Genomic DNA, 22,002 nt, shown 5'->3' with positions numbered 1-22,002 from the left:
TTTCATCCTGCTAAACTTCATTCCAGCCCTGAAGAAACACATTTTGCAACACTGACATTATATCAAAGTGTTTATAAGCTGTGTGAAACTGCCAAGATCAAGATAGATCACATTCACAAGGCTTTATTAGATCAAGATAGATCACAATGCTTTATTAGCTGATGCCGGTGCAGCACTGTTGGCATCAATTCAAAGGAGTTTGTAACTTTGTTTGGAAACACTAGTGTAGTGCCCGTTCCCCTCCCTCCCCTTCCCCCATTCACACATCATGTTCTCCCACTCTTCATGCCCCCTCCCACCCCCCTGTGCCACTCCCCCCAAATTGGTCGAATGGCACACAATTCAACACTGCAGTTTATCAGGTCTCCAGCAGCGCACCTGCCAAGTTCAAAGTTGAACGGACGAACCGTTCTGGAGATATGCGAAAGCTGTGTTTTGATTGGTCGAATTGCATGAAATACAACATTGCAGTTTCTCGAGTCCACATGCAGCAGCTCACCCGTCAAGTTTAAAGTCGATCGGACAAACGGTTTTCGAGATAAACAATTCTTTGTGTTGCAAGTAGGTGGCACTATGACTATGTGCATGTCCGAATCCAAATTGGGTTCCCAGCAGCGCACCCCCCAAGTTTGAAGTGGATCGGACAAACGTTTCTCGAGATAAACTGCTTTTTGTGTTGCCACTGCCAGATAGGTGGCGCTATGACTATGCGCGTGTCTGAATTGCACGAAATGCAGTACTGCACTGTGTCGAGTTCCCATCAACCGCAAATTTGAAGTCAATCGGACAAACAGTTCTCAAGATAAAACGCTTTTTGTGTTGCCAATAGGTGGAGCTATGGTTCAAATTGCACGAAATACCTGTATTATTTTCAATACATGTTATTAACAAAAGAAAAATGGGGGAGCTGGCGTGCTCTGTCGTATGTGTGTCTGTTTGTTTGTTTGTTTGTTTGAGGTGCTCTTGGTAAGGGAACAATTATAAAATAAAGTGCCAGAGGCCACTTACTTGGGCAGTGTGGTGGTCTCAGGCGCAACCAAGGCGACACTCGTTGAGAGAGGTAAGAGGAAGGAAAGTAGGAAAAGTAGGAAAAAGGTCTAGTTGCCTACGCGTTTCGGCCGCTGTGGCCTTCGTCAGGGCAAAAGAATTGAATTGCACGAAATGCAGTACTGCACTGTGTCGAGTTCCCATCAACCGCAAATTTGAAGTCAATCGGACAAACAGTTCTCAAGATAAAACGCTTTTTGTGTTGCCAATAGGTGGAGCTATGGTTCAAATTGCACGAAATACCTGTATTATTTTCAATACATGTTATTAACACACATTAATAACAACACATCCTGACATGTGTGCTGTTAATGTCCCTGAAAAGTATATATTACACTATTTCATCCCAAACTAGTCACACAAATGTACAGTATTGAAACTGACACATCCTAGTTTAGATATTTTTTTAATGTTAAACCTAACATAAAAATGGTAGGCCTACTCATTGTAACAATTTAATTAATGCATGAAATGAAGCATGGGAGAGGAGGGAGGAATGTGATTAATCCCTATCTATATGAAGGCTTGCTATGTCCTTTGCACTGAATGAATCAACCCTGCCCTGGCCCTGTATTGCATGGTGTTGGAGTCGTTAGGCTGATTGGGTGCGCCTGGGCCCAGGCACTCATTGGCCTTCAGACCATTCAGTCTCACTCCCTCCTCACAATGCACCATTTGTACTGTTATTTTAATGTTTGTGTTGTCTACTTATTTTCCCTTAATTTTAATTAATAAATTATTGTTTTAACTTTTATTTTGCTGTATGGCTCCTCTTCTGTTATTTCCTTGACAGAAGAGGGGAAAAGAACAGAACAAAAGGTGCATATAGGTGAGGAGGGAGAGAGACTGAATGGTCTGAAGTTCTTCTTAAAGCTCAATGAGTGCACTGCCCCGCCGGGCCCAGGTTTACCCAATCAGCTTAACGACCCCAACACCAGGCTCCTGCAAGACAAGGCCAGGAGAGTGGGAGGGTCATCATACCAGCTGTATCTTTATCCTATCCTATCCTATCCTCCATTTTTTATTTCTCTCAAAGATTTAAAACTACAAGCCAGTCCAATCCTCACTGTCATGAGGCTGAGGGATAAAGAAATGTGTACTGTATAACAATTAATACCACAACATTTCATAGGTCGTCTACTTTTTAAACAACAGGGTCAGGATGAACCTACAGCCTCGATTGAGAAATTAAAAACCTTGATCGAGACTGGATTCTGGATACTGAACCTTTTGTGTGTGCCATGAATGGGGATGTAAGAGAGTCTTGTCTTCATATAGGTTACGTACAGAACATTCAGTCCTGTGACCCTGTATAACTCCAGTGCGAACATCACCTCCCCAGAATATTTGAGTGTCCAAGAGTGTACAGAAGATGCATTCTGCAGGGTGAGAGAGAGGGGAGAGGAGACTTACTGCAAAGTCAATACTGGAACTTTATCAAAAAAAATAACTCAAGTCCCCTTCTCCATCTATAATTATATGCCCTCTCTCATATACTCTAAGGTGCTCTTATCTTGGAGTTAAAAAAAAGAAAAATCCCATCTCACTCTCTCTCTCCTTAGCCTTCGTGAACTGAACAACAATGCTACACTTTTGTTTCTGCTCCCATTGTTCACAAGTTGAAATTAAAGAACAATACTTCTTCTATGCACACAACACATATTTCTCTGAAACTTTCTTCACAAATGTGCTTAAATCTGCGTTAGTGAGCACTTCCCCTTCGCCAAGATAATCCATTCACCTGGCATGGTTATTGAACAGGTGTCCCTTGGGCTGATGTGCAATTTTATCACTATACTGACTGGTCTTTAAAAAAAAGCAAAATGCATATCTGCAATGCAATTTTGAAAAGTGCTATACGAATAATACAAAAAAACTTTGTTGTACTGCTAACACCACCAGTCTATCTTTAGTTTATTTATCTAGTAGGCCTACATGGCATGGCAATTAAAGAAACAGAGAGAGAGAGAGAGAGAGAGAGACACACACAGAGAGAGAGAGAGAGAGAGAGAGAGACAGACACACACACACACAGAGAGAGAGAGAGAGAGAGAGAGAGAGAGAGAGAGAGAGAGAGAGAGAGAGAGAGAGAGAGAGAGAGAGAGAGCGAGCAGGGGGGCGTGTGCTCTGTCACTGGTCACATGACCCGGAATATGTGGGACTTAATTCCTGTGTTGAAGTGCTCGCAGCTGCTGAGCCTCTGCCCGCAGCAGCACAGCGACCCCCGGGACACAGCGCACTCACCTCAGCCTCAGCAGAGCGCCATGGCGGGTAAGAGACACCGGGGAAACACCGGCCTGCAACATCACCGTCACCCCGGACATGGCGAACGGGGTGATGCGCAACGCGAGCCCCCGCTTCTCCCACATCATTACCGTTTTTATTAATACGCGCTCCCGACACTATTTACACGCAGTATTTCTCCCATATCTCGGATGAGGGAGTGTGTTTAAATAGTAAATTGGCGAGTTGGTCTTTTTGAGACAGGTGTGTTTGATTTGATGACAGCCCAGTACAGTGTCAAGTTAGCCACAATCAGAAATAGGCCTTCCGGTTAAAACTTTCAAAGTTGACGACCATGCCTATTCCTCTGTATTGTTGAGTAAGAAGTTGAGTAACTTGTTAACGCTATAGCTCTTCTTACTCTTCTCCCAACACCCCAATTCTCAATCCCTATTCAAAGTGAAGTAGTTTTCCTAGCCTAATTTTAATTTAAGACAATTCTGTCAAGTTTGTTTTGGAAGGTAAAAAACAGAACAGAAAATATTATGTATACTTTTGGGTCAAACTCATGCAGTGGTCACCTGCTGATAGCAGTGTTCCTTTTTCACAGCAGCCATTTTGTGTCTAAAAGGCAGGGTAAACACAGATGCAACTACAACATTAATGAGGGTTTCATTCATGAGGGTTTAAAATCCAATCCAGTGCTGGGGCCATCATTAATGTTTTGGTTTCACCTGTGTTTACCCTGCCTTTTAGACACAAAACGACTGCTATGAAAAAGGCCCATCCAGTAGAACTGGCTTTTGGTAATGTGGGTTACATTTTTGGTGGCTGGCAAATTGTCTGACATGCTTCAGCTATTTAAGTGGAAGTGTTGATCTGATCATGACATGGTATTCCCTGGCTATGACCAGTAGCCTACATGAGGGAAATTAGTCTTTATCCTATAAGAAAATAATTACACACACAGTGGTTAAACATTGGCTATATTACAGGAACCTCCCTCACTAAAATGAACAATGTCGTTTGTCTACTCACACTTTTACACATCTCTCTTTTGGAAATAGTACTGTCTCAACTTCATTTTGTGCTGATAACTTGAAAAAAGGGGGCGAGGTGACACCATGGGTGACACACAAGTGGTTTCAGGGACCAGCCCACACATCTATTAAAAATGTAACCTGAAAAGTTGCCAGACACAGTGCCTTTACAAGACTGCTGCTTTGTGTTTGCCTTAGCTGCTCCCCCCATGTAAAAAAAAAAAAAAAGAGGGAGGGGGAAATAGCTCATCATACTTGCATGTAAAAGAAACATATTAGCAGTTTTGGAGTAGTGGAACAGTTTGAGTGGTGCTTTATTATTTTCTTCCCCAAAAGTGAAATCTTTTACACTTATTTTGAAGGCAACCTCGCTTGACGTCCGGTTTTGTTGTGCGTTTCTCACTGACTTGACGCAGCGGCGGCTCGGTGCGGACGTGCTGTTAGTTCCGTGCATTGACTGTATAAAGAGATGGTTACATTGTGTACTCTCATACTGTGGTAGAACTATAAATACTATTTAAACAATTAATTAAATGGTCTACACTAGAGCTCTACCCATATACAAAAATATACTGTTTTACAAGCATTTTAACATGTACATAGGGAAACGACACAAGAAAATGCCACTTTCAAATGTTCTTCATGCATTAACCGCATTAACCTAACTGTATTTGCATACATAATACAGAAATAGGCTACATTTGACATGGAATATATATTTTATCCCAGGATTGATTATTTGGGAATTTATTCCCTACTATTTTAGTGTGCACATCCCATATCCCAGGTCACATTTTAAATACCGTATATACACACACACTCACATTTTAAAATGTCAGACCCAGTGGAATATGGCTTCATTTGGCCACATATATTTTTTGTACATGTGGTGTTTCTGGGAACAGAACACATGCTTGATGTGCAGCACTGCAGGCGGAAATAAACTGGCTCTTGGGCAATAATGTTAATTAGCCTCTTGAAACGGACCCTAGCAACTTTACAACACTCCCTCCTTGGTCAGGTTGCCCACAAGCCCCCGACACACACACACACACACACACACACACACACACACACACACACACACACACACACACACACACACACACACACAGCTTGATGAATAGTACGATCTGTTGGCTCTGGCTCAAGCCGGTATTCTGGGCCTGCTTCACCCGAGCGGAAGAAACACTGTGTGGCCCCTTCCGTTGTTGACGTATGTGTGGAAGTCACACAGTAGGCCTACAGTTGTGGAGGACGGACAAGGCAGGCCGCAGTGGGTTGCTTGAAACTTGACTTGATACATGCAGAGACTTGACTTGGGTTCTGGTGACTCAAATTGACTGACTTGGGACTTGAGCAAAGTTGACTTGGTCACACCTCTTGGTTTTACACGACATGTTCTGACAGCCTTCGGTGGCAGGCGGGGGAGGATTTAAATGTGTCACCACCGCGTGCGTCACTGATGATAAGCCCAAACCACAAAACTCATGTGCAGGAGAGTTAGAACGAAGCAGTATGATTACTTTCATGGGACTAATTGTGTGTGTGTGTGTGTGTGTGTGTGTGTGTGTGTGTGTGAGCAGACCAAGCATTTGTGACGTTGGCCACGACCGACAGCTATGCCAAGGGAGCGATGGTTCTTGGCCAGTCGCTACGCAACCACAACACAAGCAAGAAGCTGGTGGCCCTGGTAGGACCACATGTGGCAGAGCCTTGCAGGTAACGCAGCACTTTTGTCAGGTCAAATCCAAAATGTCAACTTTTCAGAGGAACTAACTCAAGCACACTTGTTTTTATTTTGAGCTTGATAGTCACAGTTTTCAGTCTTTCCCATTGCTTTTGAAGGGTTATCATCAGTCCAAGTCTTGTAGAGTCGTCAACACAGGAGCATGTCATCCTTTAATTGACGTTAAAACATGAAAATGACCAACATTTGAGTTATGAGGCCAATCCTCAGCCTCTCTGTCTTTCTTTCTCATACTGTGTGTGTTGCAGATCTGTGCTGCGCTCCATCTTCGACGAGGTGCGCTTGGTGGACGTCATGGACTCTGGCGACACGGCTCATCTGGCCATGATGGCGCGTCCGGACCTGGGAGTCACATTCACAAAGCTGCACTGCTGGACTCTCACACACTACAGCAAGTGTGTGTTCATGGACGCAGACACACTGGTGAGGAACCAACCACACAACAGCGGACAACATGCAGTGGCTGTGGCCGTCTGGGTAGATTCCCTGCCTACCAACACGGCGGTCGCAGGTTCGAGCCCCTGTGTTCCCTGCGGCTTGGTTGGGCATAAAAAAAATAAAAATAGAAGTGCACCAATAGTGGACCCTATGTACTTTTGATATATAAAGTAAATGCGAAATAAAGTAAAGGCTCTTGGAAACAAGATTTTTCTGTTACTGGAATGTTATACTTCCACTCAGATTTCTTCGGCCATGTCTAGACGTCTGTTGCCCTAGTATTTGCGCTTGTGTCCCACACTGTTGGCTCTAGTCGGCTTTGTCAGTGGCTGTTCTGGCCAATTCAACACGTTGAGTCGGTGTCGGCTCGTCAGTGAGAGAAATCACTCTGATTGGCTGGTCAGAGGTAGAGAAATCACTGATTGGCTGGTCAGAGGTAGAGAAATCACTCTTGATTGGATGGTCAGGGGTAGCGAAACGGCGCAGGAGAGGGCACAAAAAAAAGGCTCCGCTCATTTTCCAACTTGTTCTCATCTGATCATTTCAAAACAGATATTTTCACGACGACGTCCCTTCAGGAAAGTGCCTTGAGCCTCGTGCTGCATGATCTCACCCATTCAGTGCGGTTACTTCTTATGTTCCCACCTCCGCCTCTTCCTTTCTCCACAAGCAAAAGACCAGACAAGGGCTGACATACGCTAGTTTTTATCAAACATATTCTCGATTAGAAGTAGCTATAACGTTATTACGAAACCATTTTAAGTGCCAGTCCAACCTCACCAGTAGCGAGCACACTCAAAGAATCGATTTAAAAACGGGTGCAAGGCAAAAACAAATGTCTAGAAGCGAGAATAAGCCAGCACACTAAATGTCCTTTCACAGGTTTAATCCATCATCTGGGCAGTGGCAACATGGACGTTTCATCCTACAGGTCTTCTTCAGCGCTGAAGAAGACCTGTAGGATGAAACGTCCGTCATTGCTACTGCCCAGATGATGGATTAAACCTGTGAAAGGACATTTAGTGTGCTGGCTTATTCTCGCTTCTAGACATCTTAGACCAAAACTCCACAAGGAGATGTGCATAAAGTCATGGAGAGGGGTTTAATACTTTCAGAGCCACTGCATTCCTCACCTGCCACATTCATTCATACTGCAGTGTTTTCTCAAGGAGTGAGATCAGTAAAATGCAGATAACCCTAACCCTCCTGACCCTCCTGACCTTTGATCATTCACTAGTTTGAGGTTTCTTAATTCCTTTTTGAGCCACATCTGCAGCAGCTTTGCAAATACAGCCAAGATAGGGCCTTGTTTTCCAAATGAATACAGGATTGTGAATTGTGATGGAAAGCATGATCTTTTCATGATGGATTTTTCAACATTATATAAATGTGAAAATATCGATAGATTAAACCCCATATATCTAAGTGAGTATTCCCCCCTCCCTTTTCAGGTGCTGTCAAACATTGATGAGCTGTTTGAGAGGGAGGAGCTATCTGCAGCGCCGGATCCTGGTTGGCCGGACTGCTTCAACTCAGGGGTTTTTGTCTTCAGACCGTCCAATGATACGCACGAGAAGCTGCTCACGTTCTGCGGTGAGAATGGCAGCTTCGACGGTGAGACAACTTTACTTTGCTTTCTTTTTCATTCTTTCCATCTCAATTCTTTTTTCGATCTCCACCGCCAACCAGATTGTGTGACTCTTTTTTTAAGAAACGTTCTTATAGAAGTATACATTGCATGCTGATTCACAACATCCTCATCATTTTGTATGGAACTGCACCCCTACCAAACAGTCCCACCCACAAAAAGGAAAATCTGGTTAAGTCCGGGTAGTGTTGCCTCCGGCTTAGTCGGGTGTCCATACAGGCACGATTGGCTGTGTCTCTGCGGGTGGGAAGCCAGATTAAGGGCATGTCCTGGTCGCTGCACTTGCTCATCCTCTGGTCAGTTGGGGTGCTTGTTCGGGGGGGAGGGGAACTGCGGGGAATCGCGTGATCCTCCCACGTGCTACGTCCTGCCGGTGAAGCTCCCCGCTGTCAGGTGAAAAGAAGCAGCTGGAAACTGCGCATATGTCGGAGGAAGCATGGAGCTAGTCTACGGCTCTCCCCAGATCGGCAGAGGGGGTGGAGCAGCGACCGGGGCAGCAGGGGGAAATTGGCCAAGTACAATTGGGGAGAAAATGGGGGGAAATCAGGAAAAAAAAGTCCCTGTCTACATTCTCTATAATGGTGCGTTCACACCAAGCTTGTTTGGAGAGGTTGATTCAAACACTGGAAGAGGCATTTCATCTTGGGTGGCACCAAATAATTACACTAGATGCCTGGATATGCAGGTCTCCCCTCCAAGCCATCCCAAAACGCCAGGGCGGACGAGGCGGATGTTGACATCTGATAGCCAGCAGTTCCTCGCGTGTTCTTATTTGGTACAAATACCAGATAAGTTACAGCAAAAAGCACTGACAAGTCCATGATGCTAAATTTACAGGACCTGGAATCAGATTTGTTTTGACGTAGCAACGTAGCACGATGACAAGTTTCCAAAACTCTGTCTAATAAATGAGCTACGTGTGAGTCCATGTGAGTTGTGTTTACAAGCTCTGCTTGTACTTATAGTCCAGGCATTTTACGCAAATATGTGGGTCAACCTCACACTAATTGCAACAAAACCAAACTCAACTGATTTTGTATCCTCAATATGTCCTCAATGAAGGAAAAAAAGTGTTAAGGAAATGTATGAAGGGAAAGTTTTGAAAATGACCTAAATATGATGGTAGCCTATGGAAGCCTATGGAAGCCTTTTTTTTTTTTTTTTTTTTAATGTGCCATAAATCTCATCACTTATATCCTGTATGTGTTTTTTGCTTCAAGGAGAAAAAAAATAAAAAATAAAAAAAAATGTTAAAAAATAAATAAATAAACGTTTTTGGTAGCATCATATGGGTCATTTTCAAAAATTTCCCTTCATACATTTCCTTAACACTTTTTTTCCTTCATTGAGGACATATTGAGGATACAAAATCAGTTGAGTTTGGTTTTGTTGCAATTAGTGTGAGGTCAAGTGACATTTTTACTGGACTATTACTTGGGCAGTGTGAACTCAAACCAACACCAGGACTGTAGCTTGTTCTTTATCTAAATTATATATCTTGTCTCCAGAGGTTCCTGCACCCCTCCAAATCCCAAATCCCCCCCGACACACACACACACACACACACACACACACACACACCCCTCCCCCCATCTCATTTTCTCTCTGAACACATTTAACTCTGGATCCTAAACTAAACCCGGTCTGCCATGACCTAGCCTTGGCCTCTCACTAACGGCTACCCTTCACACCCTAAGCCTGCTGAAACTGTGTGTGTGTGTGGGCCAGCATCCTCTGGCTGTGTTGTCAACACTCTTCAGACTTTATTTGGTATTTATACATGTCAGACATTCCCATGTGGGAATGTGTGTGTAGTTTTGAGGGTCCAGAGATGTCGTATGTCTGGATTTAAACCCTGAATAAGAGAGGTCAGCCAAGGTAGAGGGGAAAACATCTCCTCTTTGTGGAGAAGGCTACAGAATCAACCAAGACAAAGTTGACTATTGAAGTCATGATCAGTCTGTGGCTGTGATGTGAGTCATGTGACTTCCATTTGGCCATTTCTAATGAGCATGTGATCACTGAATTATTCTTATATGACCAGTGCCATCATGAAGGCCATGAATGAGTGACTCCTCCATTTAGTTTTTGCTTCATTTCTGTGCGAAACTATAATTCTCTGTGTTTATAATTAACTGTTTCTTTCTTTGTGTGTGTGTCTGTTTGTCTCTGCAGGTGGAGATCAGGGGGTTCTCAACAGTTTCTTCAACACCTGGGCCACAGCAGACATTTCCAAGCATCTCCCTTTCATCTACAACCTCAGCAGCATCGCCATCTACTCTTACCTACCAGCTTTCAGAGAGTGAGTACACACACACGCCACACACACACACACACACACACACACACACACACATACACACACTAGGCATTCATCGTTTCTTTACACGTCCACGTTTAGCCCAATTTATTGCCCCTGGTCCTAGCTGTCTCTCTGAGAATTAAATACTCAGTGTGTGTAAGTGCTTGTGTGTTAGGATCAGTGTGTGTAAGTGCTTGTGTGTTAGGATCAGTGTGTGTAAGTGCTTGTGTGTTAGGATAGGTGTAAAGTTCATCCAAGGCCAGTTCAAATGGTGTGTGTGTGTGTGTGTGTGTGTGTGTGTGGGGGGGGGGGGGGTGTTGAATTACAAGAAGCCTGTGAAACTCAGAGCAAACACACACAGGACCACAAGCAGCCTGAAAATAGAGCAGCTCTCTACACACTGTCTCCTCTGTCTCTGTCTCCTTTATCTCTATATCTGTCCTGTTGTGCAGGTCACTTGAGTTCAATGCAATAAATAGTTGCTTTACTGCCATGACACAGATTTCATACATTTTCAAAGCAGTGGGCAACACAATGAAGCTGTGAACTGTGAAGCAATTATAACGCTCAAAAGAGCAAATTGGGACCATGCCATGTTGTTCTCCTTTTATTAATGTTGCTCATTAATTCTGTTTTTTAACTCTGTTTCCCCCTCTATCTCTTTATCTCTCTCACTCCTTCCTGCCGTCTGACCATCCTGCTGCATGTTTTGTTTTGTGCAGGTACGGCCATGACGCCAAGGTGGCGCACTTCCTGGGCAAGGTGAAGCCGTGGGACTACTCCTATGACGCTCAGAGCGGGGAGGTCAAAGGTCACTCCCTGGCCCCTGACCAGGGCCAGCTGCACCCCGACTACCTGCTCATGTGGTGGCAGCTCTACTCCAAGTCAGTGGCGCCCTCGCTGCAGCAGGCATATGGAGACACGCCTTTCAACACCGGCTTATCCCAGGTGTGTGTGAGAGAGAAGAGTGTGTGTGTGTGTGTGTGTGTGTGTGTGTGTGTGTGTGAGAATGACAGAATAGTTTGAAAGGTTTTTGGTTCTAGGTATGGTGGGAAGACTGGGATGACTGTGTTCATCTGATATAGCATGTTGCATCATCATCATGGCCATGACTCTTCTGTGTGGAAATCTTTGAAGTTGTAGATCATTGACATGGTGAATTTTCTCTCCTCAACACCCATTTAAAAGTCAGAAAATATCTTTATCTTACATCCTTTATGCTTTGCATTTAGCAAGTGTTGAAAGTGCCACTAAGTGCAGTTCCCGGTGGAGATCAGGGTGTTGACGGGTGGCAGTTGACGTTGCACGCTCTCTGCACCTGCTTAAAATTGTGCTATCAAGAAATTGTTGATTTGGTTACACAGTCGCCCTTTCCACAAAGACACACACACACACACACACACACACACACACACACACACACACACACTTGCCAATCCTCTTAATAGTGTCTTGGCTTCATGAGTAGCTTATTATAGTCAGTGAGAATTACAGGGTGGACATGCAAGATCTCCAACGGTGTTTCAACACAGAATAGCAGGATGTTGTCTGCATGTGGTCTGTGAGGAAAGCAGTGTGTGGTAGTGTTTCTTGTAGTGATGTGGACTAGTGAAAGCAGTGTGTGGTAGTATTTCTTGTAGTGATGTGGACTAGTGAAAGCAGTGTGGTAGTATTTCTTGTAGTGATGTGGACTAGTGAAAGCAGTGTGGTAGTATTTCTTGTAGTGATGTGGACTAGTGAAAGCAGTGTGGTAGTGTTTCTTGTAGTGATGTGGACTAGTGCAAGCAGTGTGGTAGTATTTCTTGTAGTGATGTGGACTAGTGAAAGCAGTGTGGTAGTATTTCTTGTAGTGATGTGGACTAGTGAAAGCAGTGTGTGGTAGTATTTCTTGTAGTGATGTGGACTAGTGAAAGCAGTGTGGTAGTATTTCTTGTAGATATGTGGACTAGTGAAAGCAGTGTGGTAGTGTTTCTTTTAGTGATGTGGACTAGTGAAAGCAGTGTGGTAGTATTTCTTGTAGTGATGTGGACTAGTGAAAGCAGTGTGGTAGTATTTCTTGTAGTGATGTGGACTAGTGAAAGCAGTGTGTGGTAGTATTTCTTGTAGTGATGTGGACTAATGAAAGCAGTGTGGTAGTATTTCTTGTAGTGATGTGGACTAGTGAAAGCAGTGTGTGGTAGTATTTCTTGTAGTGATGTGGACTAATGAAAGCAGTGTGGTAGTATTTCTTGTAGTGATGTGGACTAGTGAAAGCAGTGTGTGGTAGTATTTCTTGTAGTGATGTGGACTAGTGAAAGCAGTGTGGTAGTGTTTCTTGTAGTGATGTGGACTAGTGAAAGCAATGTGGTAGTATTTCTTGTAGTGATGTGGACTAGTGAAAGCAGTGTGGTAGTATTTCTTGTAGTGATGTGGACTAGTGAAAGCAGTGTGGTAGTGTTTCTTGTAGTGATGTGGACTAGTGAAAGCAGTGTGGTAGTATTTCTTGTAGTGATGTGGACTAGTGAAAGCAGTGTGGTAGTATTTCTTGTAGTGATGTGGACTAATGAAAGCAGTGTGGTAGTATTTCTTGTAGTGATGTGGACTAGTGAAAGCAGTGTGTGGTAGTATTTCTTGTAGTGATGTGGACTAGTGAAAGCAGTGTGGTAGTGTTTCTTGTAGTGATGTGGACTAGTGAAAGCAGTGTGGTAGTATTTCTTGTAGTGATGTGGACTAGTGAAAGCAGTGTGGTAGTATTTCTTGTAGTGATGTGGACTAGTGAAAGCAGTGTGGTAGTATTTCTTGTAGTGATGTGGACTAGTGAAAGCAGTGTGTGGTAGTATTTCTTGTAGTGATGTGAACTAATGAAAGCAGTGTGGTAGTGTTTCTTTTAGTGATGTGGACTAGTGAAAGCAGTGTGGTAGTATTTATTGTGATGTGGACTAGTGAAAGCAGTGTGAGGTAGTATTTCTTGTAGTGATGTGGACTAGTGAAAGCAGTGTGGTAGTATTTCTTGTAGTGATGTGGACTAATGAAAGCAGTGTGGTAGTGTTTCTTTTAGTGATGTAGACTAGTGAAAGCAGTGTGGTAGTATTTCTTGTAGAGATGTGGACTAGTGAAAGCAGTGTGGTAGTATTTCTTGTAGTGATGTGGACTAATGAAAGCAGTGTGGTAGTATTTCTTGTAGTGATGTGGACTAGTGAAAGCAGTGTGTGGTAGTATTTCTTGTAGTGATGTGGACTAGTGAAAGCAGTGTGGTAGTATTTCTTGTAGTCATGTGGACTAGTGAAAGCAGTGTGGTAGTGTTTCTTGTAGTGATGTGGACTAGTGAAAGCAGTGTGGTAGTATTTCTTGTGATGTGGACTAGTGAAAGCATTGTTGCGTGAGTCTGTCTGGGCAAATTTCTACTTCACCAGTCCTGCCAAACCTGTAGCATTGCCCATTTGCCAGAAGCTATGCCAAGTTTTGTCATATCCTGTTACAGCCAAGCACACTGGCTGCTCAGGGGAAGTTGTTTAGGCTGGCACTAAACAGTTTTGTTTATTAGTCATGTTGAGTGGAGTCACTTTAGGACTTTAAAAAAATAATATTAATAAATAAATAAGACTTGGTTCCAGTATTTCTCTACAGGTCTAATCCTTGTTTTGTCTTCATATGCGTTGTGTTGAGAGAGACATACTTTCAGTCCATCATGCTGTGGTAAACAATTTATTTCCACCATCTGATCGTATGGCAATAATAATTCTAATTCTATTCTACTCTATTGATGAGCAACAGTAAAACTGATTATCTGGTGTGTGTTGCAATTGCAAAATGTCTGGTGTTGCACTTCGCCGCCTCTGGTGTAATGTCTCGTCTTTAGGGCAAAGAGGAACAAATTTCTCTGTGAAAAAATTCCAGCTGAAGAAACACTGCGCATGGCCGAGCCTGGAAACCAGGCCATATACAAAGTACTGCTCTAATCCTGTTTAATTATTCATTCTCTCTCTCTCTCGCAGGATAAGTTTCATGAGGATGTGAAGGAGGCGCTGGCCCAGGCTCCTCCCCCTCGCCAGCAGCTTTCATCCGAGGAGAGAAAGCACCGCTGGGAGGCCGGCCAGGCGGACTACATGGGTGACGATTCCTTCATCCACATCGAACGCAAACTGGACTCCTTCCTCAAGTAGGGGCCGGGAGAGGGAGAGCGATGGACAGAGAGAGCACCAATCAGAGGCCACAGATGGCTCTGCGGGGGTGGGGACCAATCAGCGGGGCGTGACGTGCATGATGACTGAATGAACGCCTCTGTGCACACCTCACTACTCTGCGACCTGTCGGAGTGTGCGTGTGAGATGGAGAGTGTGTGTTAAGTGGCAGTGGTCCTTAAATAATTTCCATGTTCTCTTGTTCATTTCTCTCTTCTAAAGTGTTCTTGTGCATCTGGAGTCAGATATATTTGTGGTGTATGTTCACGGTCCCAGGTCTTCCAAAACGTAATCCAAACTTGTGGAAATGCAGCAACAGCAGCATCAAACCAGCCATCTCTGACCAACAAACTGAAAATGACCCTAGGCCAAACCGAGGGGGTAAAGGGGATCAATAGGTTTAGATGTTGTTCCTGGATTTTCCCACAATTCCTATTGGATTCTTTTCCCATGTTCACTTTGAAACAGATATGCAGCTAACTGACTGGCTCACTCCTATTGTGCGGTTTCCTCGTTTTTTTGTAAATATCCAGTTATATGACGAGCCAACCTCATTATAATCTGACAGTGTTCACCTCACCCAGAAACACACAGATAAAGATCCCCCATCTGTGCCTCTGACTTTCTAGCCTGGTAAACCATCCGGTCACGTGAACTCACATTGTTTCATTCTAACTAGACCACGAAATGAACAGAATGCGAGTTCATGGATCCGGATGGTTTTAACCAGGCTACTGACTTTCACCAGCTCCCTGTGACTCCACTCTGTAATGTCCGGTGTTGTATTTGGGCTAGGCCTGTTTTGTTGTATTTGCATGGCACAGTTTAAAACGTGGGTCAGTAACAAAGTATTTAAATCCACACCATGCAAGAGCTGTCTTTCCATGTTAAAGTTGATATTCAGTTTTCTGTGCATTGTGTGATAAACACTAGTGAGTTCTCTAAATCTGTCTGCTGTATTCATGACCTGCATGTACATCTGTTTGCACTCGTCTGTGCCAGACCCACAGCAGTATATGTTCTGTTTGTGTGCCATGATCGGTTTCATCACTTCCTGTCTGTGTAGTGTAACCAGCTGCCTTACCGCCGTTCACTGTTTACAAAACCTCACTGTAATTGCTGCTAATGGCACAACAAATATGACTAGGCGTAACCCCTGTTTTCCTGTTGCCAAACCCTCCACCACTCCAGCTCAGTGCCGTTAACAGTGAACTCTAATATAGATCACCAAACTTTTGCTCCTTATATTACTCCTCTAAACACACTCCCAGAAGATGCTGGCAAGATTGAGAAGAACTAGGAAGTCAATGTCATCTTCCAGCCTTGTCAGACTATTCCTGAATATGCACGAGTGTGTAAATGAACTTATTGCTGTCAGTTACTGATCTACTCTATCCTTGCAGAGCTGTCCCTTAACTGTATTTCCCTGTTGAAGATCTAATAAACTACTGGTGAAAAATGAACTACCTTTTCCCGTTCTGTGCCTCTTTTTCATAATGGCCCATTCAAATATTCATGAACAAGTATAACTTGATTTATAAAGTTATTTATTCTGTTTTTAATTGTTGAACACAGCTCAACAGAAGTGTCATTTATGTTGAAAAAGCGCTGTAAATCTGGTCAGTACAAATCAGTCTGATTCAAAAATAAGAGGAACATAAAAAACAAACAACATTCAAAATGTTTTCCAAACTAAACTTTTTTTTAAACCATTCGTTAAATCGAACAAAACTAACAACATACAAGTGTATGAAAAATGTCTAAATCCCTTTAAAGAAAGGGCCTGGACCAGTCAAACAACACGGTAACCGTTAGTCCAGTTCAAACACAGGTGGGTCCTTGTGACACAGTCTCGCCGACAACTCCGATTAGAGCTCCATCAGGGCTTTGATGTCATTGATGCGAGACGTTTTTCTGTCTGCGTCCTTCGAGCCGAAAGCCTTCTCCACCAGATCCTGCTTCTGCCTCTGGATCTTCACCATGTTCCCCTCCACAGAGTCCTTCACAATGAACTGGATGAACAGAAACACAAAATAAATCCCATCTATCAATCAGTTCATAAATTGCAATACAGCATCAGTAATCTACATGCTCCTGTGGACAAGCCTATGTCAGACAAACAGCATTAAAACAATGAATCTCAGAACATAAAACAGTGAACATGGACTATGCCATAGCATAGCCAATCACTATTATGCAGCTAAACATGGCTCTCCAGCCACTCTGCACTTTGTTGGACTTGAGCATGTAACTCCTCCAACCAGATGGGGCAATCTACCAAAACTACTCTATGTACTACTATATGTACTGGATCTCAACACTCAACACAATGACACCTGCTGGACTGAATGAGGAGTTCAGTTTCAAGTTTTTCTCTGAACAAGTTTTCAAAAATATGAAAACATAGAATGTATATGTGTATGTAATATATGTGTGTAGCCTCAATTAGAACTGATCAATTCTGTGACATGGACCATTTCACCTGTTTTAGTCATTGTCATATTGTTAAGAAGAAAAGATCGTATTATGTGACCTCAGGAGGTGACCATTTAGGCAAATCACCTGTCAACTCCTGTTATATGTGTGACGGCTTCCATTTTCTTTCATGCTCTGATGAAGGCGATTGGGCTGAATTTCTGAAATGTTAGCATGTTTGTTTGACATGGTCAGAATAAATGGGTGAAATTGAGATCAATCCACTTTGTCCTGATATGTGTGTGCTACCTGTTTTACCTTTGGGTATAGAAATTATATGACTTTGGTTTAGCACCACAAACAAAAAACTGGGAAGGCGCATCCTTTCAAAGATCTAACTACAAAATAAAACATATTTGAATGTTAACTTGAGTACGGTATGTTGCACGTAGTGTTCACTGCTGCTCTTCCGAAGTGAATTTGCTCTGCCTTCCAGGAAACAAAGGAGGGAGGGACTGGAACACACTGATAGATTTGCAGCTTTTATTCGTGCAAACAGGTGAGTCACTTTTCCACACCGGGGCCCCGTTCCAATACCCATACTTCCATACTATTTAGTAGGCAAAAAAAGAATTAGTATGTCCCAATACATAGTATGTCAGATGCAGTATGCCAAGAGTACCAGGATGTTGTACTACATCAGCTCCTATTTCGGAGTATGCATCGATGCATGCTTTGTCGGCCAATCTTCCCCACAATCCTTTGCGCAGCAGGAAGTTACATCTTCTTCTTCTTCTAATGTTTTATGGCGGTTGGCAAACAACTTTTTGTGCATTACCGCCACCTACTGGAGTTACGTCGCACTGACTGAGCTGCGTGTTCATGAATGAGATAATTAACTTTAAGAAAGCCTTGAAATATGTTAAAACCAAACAAGCATGGAGTGTGTACCAAAACATGCATATCTTGATTCCTGTTTAGAACTCTGACTTAATGTTTTTGCTTTATTTATTTTATTTTGTTTATTTGATTGTCTGTTCCAATTTTGTAAATGTTTAGTCAAAAAACTCAAATGTGGCGCTGCGGACGTCGGCGGAAGTGAGCAAGAGGTCGGAGTTCAGGAAGCTCACGTGACGACAGATGTAGTGTGTCCCAATAGTATGCATTTTGCATGCATGCTGCACACTACAATCCATACTATGTGAGGGCAGCGGCAGTACATACTACAAGAAAGAAGTACAAGTATGGGTATTGGAACGCAGCGCGGGTCTTCATCATAGTCAAAATGGACTCCTTTGTTTCTGGAAGTTTATTGTCCTCAAACCGAGAAGCACCTGGTTGTATTTTGCTGGATGATGCGTGGAGAACGCTTTTTCTACTGAATTTCCTCTGCCTTAGCAAGAGCAATCTTTCACTGGTCCAGTGTGAGAAATACTAGAGCCAAGCAACATTTCCACTCCTCACTTATAATATAATATAATATAATATAATATAATATAATATAACATAACATAACATAACATAATATAATATAATATAATATAATATATAAAACACTCAAAGTTTCACTGTAGGCCATAGATCTGAGACAAAAGGTTAAACTCCCTTCCTCTATCTTTCTCACCTTGGTGACGACGACCTTCCTGGTCTGGCCCAGGCGGTGGCAGCGGTCGATACACTGCTCCTCAGACGCAGGGTTCCATGCCTAGCACACACACACACGTGCGCGCACGCACACACACATGCACACACAGTGTCAACAAACACTTTGGCATATTAAAGCTAGACATGTCAGACCATGCAGGGTATTTTCAACAGGTTAGTTGAAAAAAGCATCTCTCATAGACCAACCAGTTTATATCCTTTATAGAGAAGTACTACTGCCTACTTATGACTGTATGACTGATAATAAGATACATTTTGTGGCTATATACAGTATACACTCACAACCCAAGTCCGGCATGAGTGTTTGTACATACGAATGCGTCCGGTTGCTGGTTGAAATCTGTACTCACGGGCTCCATGAGGAAAACATGGGAGGCGGCGGTCAAGTTAAGCCCCACCCCTCCAGCTTTGAGCGACAGCAGCATGATGACCGGGCTGTCGGGGGCGGCGCTCTGGAACTCCTGGATGACCTGGGCCCGCCTCTTTTGGGTCAGGGTGCCGTCCAACCGCACAAAACTGAAGCCATGTTCTCTAGCAGAGAGCGAGAAGTCATGAAATGATGTCACAGAAAGTTAGAGGAAATCGGGACATTTGCCAGTCATGAGTGACAGATCGTATTGTTTATTTTCTAAATCTTGCATGACATATCTCGACCTGAACAAGGGAAGGAGAGGTGGAAGGAAATTGCTTAGGGGAAGTTTCAGGATTTTTTTTTACCTTATTCTATTGATCTATTCATCACTAATCCAAGACCCACAAATCTAAGTCACAGACAATTTTGTTTTTGTAGGCACCAGCCTCCTACCATTAATTCTCCCCATACTTTCAAAATCACACACTTCCATGGCAATAATAATAATAATAATGATAACAATAATAATAATAATAGTAATAATAATAATAATAATAATGATAATAATAATAATAATAATAATAATAATAATACACTTAATAATAATACATACTTGTTGCTAATAAATGCTCATTGGTGACTGGTTCCCATTTCTAAAAATCTAAAACCCTAGTGCCAAAACCCTCAATAGCATAGGTTTGGGGGGGGGGGAATCCTAAACGTCTCCTTTGTGTGTGTATTACCTGAGTGGGGTTTCCAGTATGGTGAGGAAGCGTGTGAACTGAGAGACCACCAGACACTTGATGCTGCTGTCCTCATATCGCAGCCTCAGCAGGTTGTTCATCAGCGCCTCCACCTGCGGAGACAAAAACAGAAACACACAGTCTTCACACAGGCACAACAAGACTATCACATGGTATAATAGTTTACAATTCCCCTTTTGTCACTGCAGAGCTGCTTCAGCTGAGGTTTGCTTTATGAGCTCAGCAGCAGCTATGTAACGGTAGGACAGCGAAGGCTCTGGGTACAAAACAAGAGAAATAACTTCTGGCGGGGTGGGTGGCTGGACTCCAACATCAGGAGCTGAGGTTCTACTGTGGAAATATTGGTAGTGAAGTCCAGACATCTCATACATTGTAATGCCATAATAATAGAGGATCACTCTGATTTAAATGAGTTTCACTTATTCGTCCCTACAAGTTTTATTTTAGGCCTCAATTCCACTAAATCCAAATTATTTATTTACAGTATGATGATCATTCCAGACTCCTGAGTATTTTATTGTATATCTTAGATGCTAAAGCTTTAATTTACAAATCAAATGTATCTGAGAATCAAACATATTTCTTCTTTGCTGTATATTGCATAGGTACATTGCAATACTTACCCAAAAAAAGCCAAAAATGTCCTGTTAATGCTCAGAATTTAAAAGAAGACTTTTTCAGACACTCAAAATGATTTGTACTGGCAAAGAGATTCTGCACACCGTTCCTTGTGTCTGAGGAAAAATTGTAGCCTCTTACAATTTGGGAAAATGGAGTCAAAATTGTGTTTTTGCTTTTTTCCTCCAATTAATTTTGCAGCCTCAGTGTGTGTGTGTGTGTGTGTGTGTGTGTGTGTGTGTGTGTGTGTGTGTGTGTGTGTGTGTGAATGAGTGAGTGAGTAGTGTACCTTTGAGCTTGTCCTCCACTTCCCAGAGTTTACATTGTCATCTTCCTCCATTTCCTCCGGTGGAAACTCCACCAGTTCACTGGCCTTGATCTCACTTCGACAGAGAGGACAGCGCGCAATCTCCTACACACACACACACACACACACACACACACACACACACACACACACACACACACACACACACACACACACACACACACACACACACAAAGCGGGGGGATGGTACAATCAAAGATGAAGCAGTCACTTCATTTAAAGATGACATGTTGGTAATAATAGAGCACATTTATGGAATATAATAATCTTAAATCCAATCATGTGTTGTGTGCAGTGGGCGGCTCATGTACCTGCTCAGTGCTGATGACCTGGGCGATGCAGGGCCGGCAGTAGACGTGGGCACAGTGTGTGATGACGGGCAGACGCAGTGAGTCCAGACACACGGAGCACTCCTCATCAGAGCCGCTGGCGAGGACCAGTCTGAGCTTCTGCACCAGGCGCTCCCGCAGCTCCGCCGGCGTGCCCGCTGCACCTGCACTCACCCAGGGAGAGTGGAGAGAGCCACATAAAGACAGAGGAGAGAGAGAGAGAGATGGCTGGAAAGTGCATCAAGGCAATGAGGGGAAGCAGTCAGACACCCACCGATCATAATGAGCCAAGAGGCGTTATTAAATAGCGTCTCTGTGATTGGCCAAGCACCTTTCCAACAGCCCGGTCACATGACATGACTTCAGTCATTATTTATGATCATGCAACATCTGACAGGAAAGTCTTTTCATTCAGAAAAATGTTCTTGAAGTGGCCTTACTGGTTTCAATTTGAGGATTTCCAGGAGCACAGCACAGAGAGAGACTTTCATTTCATTTGGCACCTTTCTGACAGAACATTTTACACATTGACAAGTGACAACTCGCTGAGCTGGCCCTGCAGCTCGTATACGCACAGCCTCGCCCCATCAGTGATGTCACAATTGCCCGAGTGTAACCAAAAACCACAATTGCTTGAGTGACATCACTGATGATGTCATAGACGATGATGTCACAATGTCTATGACATCCTCAGTGACATCACAAATTGCTTGAGTGTAACGAAAAAACGTGACCACCAAAACGTGACCAAAATTGCAGAACCCACTTACTCCCTTTTTTATAAGCACGTGCTGTGGAAAGTCTGAGTAATATGCATCTTTCCAATAGTGGGTGGGTGAAATATGAGGAAATAGGGAGAGTGAGGAGGGAGGGAATGGGTGACAAAGTGACCAGATGAAAAGGGCGAAACATTTTCAAAGCGG

General features: G+C 43.3%; 2 protein-coding genes across 3 annotated transcripts in view; one reads left to right on the top strand and one right to left on the bottom strand.

Annotated features, from left to right (window-relative positions):
* Window positions 1-3,188: 3,188 nt before the first annotated feature.
* On the top strand, window positions 3,189-16,062 carry LOC310772824 (glycogenin-1-like; the record flags this gene model as incomplete). Its single annotated transcript, XM_083632753.1, has 7 exons — window positions 3,189-3,318; window positions 5,897-6,032; window positions 6,309-6,483; window positions 7,950-8,112; window positions 10,322-10,448; window positions 11,171-11,396; window positions 14,423-16,062. 7 exons carry the CDS (start codon window positions 3,189-3,191, stop codon window positions 14,588-14,590), a joined length of 1,125 nt encoding a protein of 374 aa, XP_083488879.1. The 3' UTR covers window positions 14,591-16,062.
* Window positions 16,063-16,166: 104 nt separating this feature from the next.
* The window catches only part of hltf (helicase-like transcription factor), a 28,094-nt gene continuing 22,258 nt past the window's right edge, over window positions 16,167-22,002 (bottom strand). For both annotated transcript variants that reach the window (XM_083633826.1, XM_083633827.1), the window contains exons 21-26: window positions 21,062-21,243; window positions 20,712-20,834; window positions 19,784-19,896; window positions 19,039-19,219; window positions 18,648-18,728; window positions 16,167-16,620 (exon numbers count right to left, since the gene is read on the bottom strand). In XM_083633826.1, the coding sequence (XP_083489952.1) occupies window positions 16,477-16,620; window positions 18,648-18,728; window positions 19,039-19,219; window positions 19,784-19,896; window positions 20,712-20,834; window positions 21,062-21,243 (824 nt within the window). In that variant the 3' untranslated portion in view covers window positions 16,167-16,476. The remainder of the gene's footprint in view (window positions 16,621-18,647; window positions 18,729-19,038; window positions 19,220-19,783; window positions 19,897-20,711; window positions 20,835-21,061; window positions 21,244-22,002) is intronic.

This window comes from Poromitra crassiceps (assembly GCF_964638095.1).
Source record: "Poromitra crassiceps genome assembly, chromosome: 3".
In the NCBI taxonomy this organism is placed as follows: Eukaryota; Metazoa; Chordata; class Actinopteri; order Beryciformes; family Melamphaidae; genus Poromitra; species Poromitra crassiceps.
Note: the sequence above shows the minus strand (reverse complement) of the source record. Positions and strands in the feature narration are given on the sequence as shown.